This window comes from Fulmarus glacialis, unplaced genomic scaffold (assembly GCF_000690835.1).
Source record: "Fulmarus glacialis isolate BGI_N327 unplaced genomic scaffold, ASM69083v1 scaffold12474, whole genome shotgun sequence".
Lineage (NCBI taxonomy): Eukaryota > Metazoa > Chordata > Aves > Procellariiformes > Procellariidae > Fulmarus > Fulmarus glacialis.
In genome coordinates, this window is record NW_009207449.1 from 17,771 (window position 1) to 26,826 (window position 9,056).

The 9,056-nt window shown below is 41.8% G+C and overlaps 1 protein-coding gene across 1 annotated transcript; it reads right to left on the reverse strand.

Annotated features, from left to right (window-relative positions):
* Positions 1 to 3,297: 3,297 nt before the first annotated feature.
* On the reverse strand, positions 3,298 to 8,492 carry CLN5 (ceroid-lipofuscinosis, neuronal 5; the record flags this gene model as incomplete). Its single annotated transcript, XM_009576115.1, has 3 exons — positions 3,298 to 3,809; positions 6,930 to 7,155; positions 8,327 to 8,492. Coding segments are annotated over 3 exons (904 nt in total), but the record flags the coding sequence as incomplete, so codon positions are not given.
* Between the last annotated feature and the right edge of the window lie 564 nt (positions 8,493 to 9,056).

Consider the following 9,056-nt stretch of genomic DNA (forward strand, 5'->3'; position numbering starts at 1 on the left):
AATACTTGAGCTAAATAGGTAGGCACAAACAACAACAGCTCATCAGGTGTGCAGCAGCTGTTAGGCATCACAAACACTTGCTTTTTAAGTGACAGAAGTGTCATCTTTATCGATCTATTCTGAGCTTGTCTAAACTTCACAGAAGTAGCCTACACATCACCTCAGTGTTATTTTGGATCTATAGGCCTAACTCAAGGATTCTGGATTGTGCCTACGAGAGAGCACTGCACTCGCTAACTTCAGTCTAAATGCTAGTGAAACTATTTTCAGTGCAATAATTGGTCAACTTCAAGAACTGCACCTCTTCCAGAATTGGAGTTTATTTCCACCTGCCTGTTGGCTTTTAAGGTTCTGAACAAAAACTCCCAAACTGAGAGAAGCAAAGTGAGGGCCTTTCTCTCCAACACTTGTGCCCAGAAGGAATAAATACCGGCCTCAGAAGGAATTCATGTATGTTAAAAAAAGGGCAACTCCTATGCTGATAATCAGTACCTTTAAACTGACGACAGAGTTCTGTGCGAACCAGCCTTGCATACACACATGGCTGCATAAAGGAATTGTCAAATGATCGTCAGAGTGACCTACTGCTGAACACACTCACAGATTCTGTCTCAAATAGCTGCTTCTTTCTGCTGCTGCCTGGAAGGGATGCAGTGTCCTTGACAAATAACTGTCCAGTTGTCTTCATCTTTTTTTGTTGCCAGAAATCTACTGTCCTCTAACTTGCAACTAATACATGCTAGGATGTTAACCGTTCCTCCTTGCAGCAACTCCCTGTACCATCCAGAGTATTAGGGTTAGAGTAAAACATGCTAGATCATGCTGGATTGTAAAGATGAAATAGGAAACATGAGAAGGGCTGTTATTTAGGCACAAAAAGCCCAGGATATTATAAACTTGTACTTATAGAACCATTAAGTGATGTTTGACCACAGACATGAAAAGTGATTACTTCTTTCATAGACATCCACTATTTTTGACCAAGTTCTTCAAAAATCATGAAGGTTTTTATCTCTGCAACCAGTCAGCTATGTAAAGTTGTTGTATAATCTCTCTAGATATTATTGGTCCACAACACCCATCTTTTTCATTGTTAGGAGCTGCACAAGGCAGCTTTGACATGTGGGATTCAGCTACCGTTACCTGTATATTTCAGGATTTGGCATTTCCAGTTGTGTAAGGCTCTCCTATGCATCACACAATATTCCAATTATTAGGAGAAAATAATGACTTTGGTGTGTAGGCTCCCTAGGTCCCGTATGAAGACAAGGAAGTACTGTACAGTGAACGAACAGCACTGTCAGGCTGAGCAGAGATCGCTGCTCTACTATGAGGCAGCATGACCTACCCCACCATGGCATCCGCTTCAGGCTCTGAAAGGTCTCTCTAGCTGCATCGATGCTACAAGCTTTTTAGCAAATGCTAGAGAAGCAGCTTTTGGAGCTTCTACTGACTTGGTTTCATGATCCTATTTCCCCTTCAGAGCTTCAGACACTGGTTTTGAGGTAGATGCTTTTTCCTGAGAAGATAAACGTGGGTTCAACAATATGTTGAGGGTTTCAAAGTCATAAAAACCTGCATCAACAAGAACGTACTTTCTGTAGACAGGCTTGCTGCATCCCTTTATCTTCCCTAGTGCCTCCTGGATTACCTTCTTGGTGGGTAATCTAAAGAATCTGAAGCTCAGCAGGTTAAAGCAAGGGCTTGTGACTTTGGCTCCAAAGAGTAAAGTCTTTCAAGTTGAGGTAGAAGATGAAGTTTCACATAGCAGTGGAACTAATTAGCAGCTTTCCCCTGCAGAACAGAGGAGCTCTCATCACCTCATTCCTCTCACACTAGCTCTCATGCTCATCCCATCGCATGATAATGCAATTCAAGTAATTAATTTTAGTGACTTTTTAATACAAGGTTAATTTTCTGCCATTCTTACGATTTGAATCAAATCACTGTGTACTCGCACTGTGTACTCCCCTCTTTGGCTACAGTGGGCTATTAACTTGGCTCAAGCCAAATGAAACTGCAGAGTTGGGTTCCTGTGTCACTAACTACTTAGCCATGATGCAGCAATAACCTCTGCAGGAGGTTAAACTCATTCTGCAAACGGTTTAAAAAACCAAAGTGAGTAGTGTACACTTAGAGATGATTATGCTGCTGCAGGTGCATTTTTTGCATACAGGCACCTCACTGCTCTCCAGAAAGCCGGTGTTCCCTTGGCTTTGGTCGGTTGTGTTTAAAGGGAACTAGTTGCCAAGCAGCTCTAGGCATAGCCTGGAACAGGACTCCAAGGATGCCGCAGCTGGCACAGCACCATTACTGCAAGCATCACTGCCAGGAGGAGGCTGCAAATGCTTTTTACAGGGAAATCTAAGCCCTCATTTTTAATTGTGACTTTGACACCCCACAAACTGTCATTGCTTCTTTCACATTGAGGATTCCATGCTTTTTGAAGTAATGTAGAAGGAATATAAACGTGACTTCTATGAAACTGACCTAATTGAAGCCTCAAGTAGACTTTAAGAGAGGAGACTGCTATAACACTGCAGTTATGCATCAAAGTTGACATCAAAACAGGCTGTTTGCCTTCCATCTGTGCTAGAAAACTCATACACAGGAAGAGCCATCTGTATTGTGTTTACAGTGCAGATGAAGGAACCAAAGTGGTGACAAGGTACCACCCACGCCATCTTCTAATAATCCAGGTGCCCCTTCCCACCCCGCCGAACACCTACTTCATGAACCAGAGAACAGTTCATAGGTCCCAGTTGTACAAACCAAAGAAATACAGAAACACCAATCTAAGGCACATGCTGAGAGAATTGGGCACATCTAAGCACTCAGGTTTGTTAGCTCCCACACATGGATTAGCTGAGTTGGTCAGACCAGAAGGTCCTTGTAATGCTTGTGTCCCATCTCTGTTGGGGCCAGGTGCTATTTGTCACCACATGGCCATGTGCGTGGAGAGCCCCTGAGACGAGAGCAGGCGGGCTGCCTCCCACTCACCCCCCTGGGCACTGCAGAGTTTAGCCAAGAGGAGCCACATCAGCCTTCCTTCAAGGCAGCAGGTATCCATAGTTACACAGAAGCTGGCCAAGTCAGAAATGCTGAAGTGTTCACGAACGTTTTATGCAGGTAATAAGAAAAAAAGGCATAGTCTTTCACGTGGTCCAGCAAAGCCCTCCCAAGACAACTTCTACAGTTAGCAGTGAAACATACAACACTTTAATACCATCACGGTAGCGCTCCAAAATCCTTCGGGATACTCTGGCATAAGGGCAAGTTCAGTTCTTCAGTAAGCAACTATCCACCAAAGGATGTTTTGCTTCCAGTAGGTAAAGGGACCTCTTCATAAATTATTTTGAGATAAGGGAACTTCATAGGTAAAAACCAGTATTCCAAGTTGTAGAAGAGGTAAAACTGACGATTCAAGATGACACGATCAATTATTTTTAAAAGATCCACAAAAAACTCTCCGACTGTCCGATGAGGTTTGAATGGGTAGTAGAAGTCTCTTATAGCTGCTGCCAATGTCTTGTTTCCTAGCGGTCCAAAAATAGATGTTTCATTTCCCAAAAAAATAGGTTCTCCACTGAACAAAATTATGCTGGTATAGTTTGTTTGTATCTTCTTAAACACAGCTCCTAAGTCAGCTAGCTTCTGGTACGTTCTCAGTATAAATTTAGAGCATTCGTAAGAGTCAAACCATACTACTGATTGTTTGTCGGGACTTGCTTGAACTGTCCAGGTCTCATAGTAAATGCCAGTCTCATTGTCGTATTTTACCCATTTTGCCATTTCATTAAACATGGCTCCTGTAAAAGATGAAAATAAGCACAGAGACAGGGTTACAAATACATGACTCAAAACATTTTCCACCTATCTCAAGGTTCACTTCCCTTCCCTGCAAAAGTTTACCCACAACATTACCCAGCCATGCAAAGATACAAGGCTTTGGCTGGAGGGAGAAGTGATACCCCACTGAATAAACTATATTTACATGTATGTTATTTAAACTATAATTCCTTTTTCAGCCCCATTTCCTGCTATGCCAGAACATCCAAATGTCAGAGAACCATGACACTTCTCATTTTATCCATGTAGACAAACAGGGCAGGTAGTACAATCTACAAGAGATGCTGACAAAGTGCTCACCAGTGCAACAGGCGTTTCTGCACTTCCCCAAGTTTTAACTAAATTCAGCAATTCAGGGCTGAAGTTTTCATGTTTCTCTACAAAAGAAGCCTATGTAACCTCAGACTGAGACCTGGCTGTTTTAGCAGCTCTTCAGATGAACTAAGCCGAACAATATGAGTGGGATGTGAAGACCAGTAAACTTAAAGACCTTGTGGATTTTTTTTTTAGTTAGAATACATGTTTGGAGTGTTTCGGTGATTTCACAACTGGAATGAGGAAGATACCTCTAACTCAGCTCATCCCTCCGGGAGCTCTTTACACGTGATGCATCTGCCTCCCCAAAATAGAGCTGAAGCACAGGGCTAATCTTCCTTCATTTATTTTTCCCATAGTCCTAGCACTGCACCTCAACCTAGCCCTTCCGTCCCTCTCTTTCCTCAGTCACAGCACAGGGTACAACCACCTATGACCCAGATCCGTCTAGCACCTCACATTCATAACACGGCCAAGCTTTGCAGGTTCTTTTTGTGCGATACATCAGAAGACACAGTCAGACGACAGCTTGCAATCGTGACGGCGTTCCAAGCCATGATCTCTCTTTAGCTGCAAGTGTCACTGCTGTGGGTAGAGTAACTGTGCTTGGTAGCTGCTGAAAGACAGGCAAGACTGTTGCGAGCCAAGAGACCGGCAGCAGTTACCTCAGCATGGCAGACACCAGACAGGTCTGTGTCACTAACACTGCCCTGCACACAACAACCAGCCTCTCGCATCAAGTCTGAATTCACTGCAATGTTGCATTTGTCAAGACCAATGCAGAGCATCACATGCCACACATCTCCCTCCAAAACAAGCTGCAAAGGTCAGATTGCTGGGTCTACTCTTCATCAGAGAGTAAACACATCTCACACTCTAAGACAAGGCATGTGTGCAAGCTACTACCTCAGAATAACTAAAGTTCTGCAAATTCACTTCCTAGGCTACCCCATTATAACTGTTCTTATTTTGAGCTTCACAGTAAACATAACAATCATTCTGTTTAGTGAAAGTGTTGGCTATTTTCTTTTTTAATTGCCCATGATTTGGTTTAATAAAACAACAAGTCACTAAATCTGTATCAAGAACTGTACTTACTATACACTGTAGATGTGCTTGAAGCTCTCCTTTATCTTCTCTAATTCCTACCAGATTAGCTTCCTAGCGTGTATTCTGCAAGGCATGTTATTGAAAAGGATTTGTCTCTCCTAACAAGACCGAGACGGACTTAATATGAAGTTCTGGCCCTAACGTCTTAAATAGACAGTCAAAAAACAGACTTCGGATATTTCTGTCCTAATTCCACGAAAGAAACATACCCCTAAGTAACATTAACCTGGCCGATGGGCTTTAAAAGAAAATGAGAATGCTTCATTGTGGTCTCTGACACTGCTGACAAACAGCTCCATAGGATTTCACAAGGGCAAAGAGGGTCCAGCTGTTTCATCCAATAAAGCCCTCTCCCACGAGATGGGATGCTTTTTGCCTGCGCTCTGAAGGAAGCAAGTTCAGCTCATGATGCTGTCCATCTGTGCTTGCACCTATTCACTCTGTTCCACAGTAACTTTCAGACTCCTGGTCAAATTCAGACAATTCAAAACTCTCAGAGATGCTACCTTCCTAAAAGTTTCACAGAAACAGGAAGCGAGAGAGACAAGGAGGACCATAACAATGCCTCCACAAGGCACCAGCATAACCTCAACCTTCTTAGGCATCAAATAATCCACACAGGCAGGAAGCATTGCAAGTTCCACAACTGTATGAAAATGTTTAACTCGGTATTCATACAAAAGAATCCAACCATATCAGGCATCAAAGACTTCAGTCATGAGCTACAAACTCACAGGAAAGCAGCTCCGCTTATTTCACTGCTTAAAGAATAGCCTAGAATTTCTTAGCAGCATTGAATAGATTATCTAGAGACTGAGTCCAGCAAAGCTGCTAAAGGTGGAAGCGGGCAAACATAAAGCACCGCACCACACTAGCTGTAATCTGACTCTCCAGTGTGCCTTGTACACTATGCTAACTTCAGAGAGTAAGTGGTTTTGGTCACACAAAATGCAGCTCTCCCAAGTCCTCAGGGGACTTTGTTCCTAAGTCATTCACTGTATTACTACAGTAATCAACCAGGTTTATTTAAATGACTGTTTTATTTTAGGATTTCAGTGTTCAGCATACAGGAAGCTATTCTGGGATCATCCACGTATTTAAAGGTGTAAATCCTGGGTTTGTTCTATGACATATGACAGAGACCTATTACTGGGGACATTTGCAGTTTTTATGACACATAATGGGGGAGACGGAAATAGAGATTAGTATTTTTTATATTTTTGAGACTATTTCTAAATATGCCTTATTTGTTTGCTCAGTAATGAGCACATTTTCACCAGTTTTTCTATCTCAGCAGTCATCTGCCACTTCACAATAGAAGGCTTTGTTTTGGTGAAGCCATGTGAAAAGAGTCCATAATGGTTCTGTATAAGCTGTTTTGCTATTTTTACACTCAAGAGACTCAAGTGTTTTTGTACAGCAACACCAAATGACTCTCATTTAACAACTCTTCAGTGTGCATTGTTCAAAAGGCAGCAGCCTCATACCGCTTTCTGTATTAAAGAAAGTGCAAAGACAGTATTTCAGTTTGAAATTAGCATCAGTGACTAACATTGCGAATAACCTACAAGACATAAATTAAAACATACTGCTTTACATGAAGACAAGGCTGTCTCTATATTTTAAGATAGTAGCACTATCCATCTGAAATCTACCTGATATTGTGGTCACAAGAACTAAAGTTCCATTTTCCTTCCAGTGTGCATAATCTATTCCTTCATAAAAGCAGGCAGCTCCCTGGTTACACCAGAATGGTGCATCCATGCCAGGCCGGAGATGTGGAAATGTGCAGTTCCCAAGCTGGAAGAGCTCATACCACTCCATTGTGTAGCTTTTGCCTGTTAGCGAGCTCTTGAAACCCACAGCATCATGCATAATTTTCTGGAAAAGAAAAAAAAAAAAAAAACAACCAAAACCCCAAAACTTTAACATAAAAACTACTTCATCTTGACCTGTACAGAAGATAAGATGCTTGGGAGCTGTTGTGCAACAGGGTGAGCAGAGGGGAAGGGGTTCCTATAACATCCTGGGTTCAGTAGCATTGATGCACAACATACTAGATTGTGATAAAAGTATGTGCGTGATACAGAGTCACACTGTCTCAGTGCTTGTCTATCCATTCATTGTACATTCTGAGGCAGATACTCAGTGGGAGCTCATAATCAAGCTTACTTTTGAATCCTTAACCTCACAGGGGTATCAAAGAAATAAAGAGAAGAACTGAGTTAGCAGAAACAGATCTTAGTAATGAAAGCCACAAAAGGAACAAGATAAATATTTATTTTAAAAGCTGTATAGTAAATACATAAATTCAACCTTAGTTTAACAACTGAGATAACGATATTTGAAGCTATTTCCATTTTTGACTCTGTGTGCTTGGTTTTGATGTTGCTATTTCATGTTCACTAGTATTTCTTTATTCATTAGGGATCATGCTTTGAAGCTTAATTATCCTACTGCTATAGCTATAAATATCACTAAAGTTGAGATTCTTTCCTATTTGCATGACACCATGAATGGAAACTTTAATTCAATACTGATCATAACATTCAAGAAAGAACCATAAAAGCAACCAACTCCCCATGATCCACTATTCTGACCAGCTAGCTGTCCACTCCTGACAGATATCCACGTTCACGCAAATATGTAAGTTTTTAACACAAAAGTTCGTATGCTAGGCACGCATTTCATCTGACATAAGGGGACAAATAAATGTATTTTCTTGATACACTGCTAGTGCAGAAAAAGAGACACCCAAAACGTAATGGTGTGTGTATACAAAACACTCCCAATGTGCAGCTCCATGGGGGAACCCATTCAAACCCACCAACAGTGCTGGTCATGCTCTTTTCTTTAGCTGAGCTAAATTCTGTAACTTTTGTTTGAAACTTGCTGCTCTTTGGGTATCTTTCCTATAGATAGCCTAGCTTGTGTGCTCCAATACTCTTCCACACAAGCATATCCCAACCCTACAGCTCCCATTCTTGACCCCTGCTGTTGAATTCAGCTGAATTTGCCACTATAACTTTGTTAAACAAAAATATCACCTTACCAAATGTCCTAGTAGGTCCCCATATTTGAATTCCCATACTGGAGCCTGTAATCGATACACTTCAATGACATCCTCTTCTTTCATAACTGGAATGGCAGAGCCAGTGGGACAGAAGGTGTAACGAGCTTGGCAGTAAGGATCAGGTTTTGGACGGTAATCAAAGCGCCTGTGTTGAGAAAGAGAAGCATGCAGAATGATAAGCACAGCTTCACGGCTGGAATAACTGTCTCACGGCTTCCTAAGGGCCTGAGTGGGAGAGCTCAAGCGTGCAGCCACCCCCAAAGACAGATTCTGTGATCCAGATGCTGCAACACTTGGGGTACGCAAGTTCGTAAAGCTGATGAGGTGCACATCTGCAGAAACAGGACTTAAGACTTGCGAATGCAAGTCATTGTACACAGTGCTGATTGATAGCTAAGGAATGGACGCGATGCAGATGACAAAGGATGACTTATACTCACAAAATCAGAGACACATAGATGCTGGTTTGAGATCTGCCTCAAAAACGTTCTCCTAACAGTTTGTCTACACAGGGATTGACCACTTTGCTCTGGGAAACTATTCTATAGTAATAGCTCCCCAGATGGAGCTATTTTTACTCTAGAATATTGCAAATATCACAAAGAAATACTCTATTCCTCTATGCTAATTTAGATAAAGAGGTCTAAGAACCTACGAACCATTCATCATTCCTATTAAACCTCAAAAAACTGAAGACCGAATCCACTTA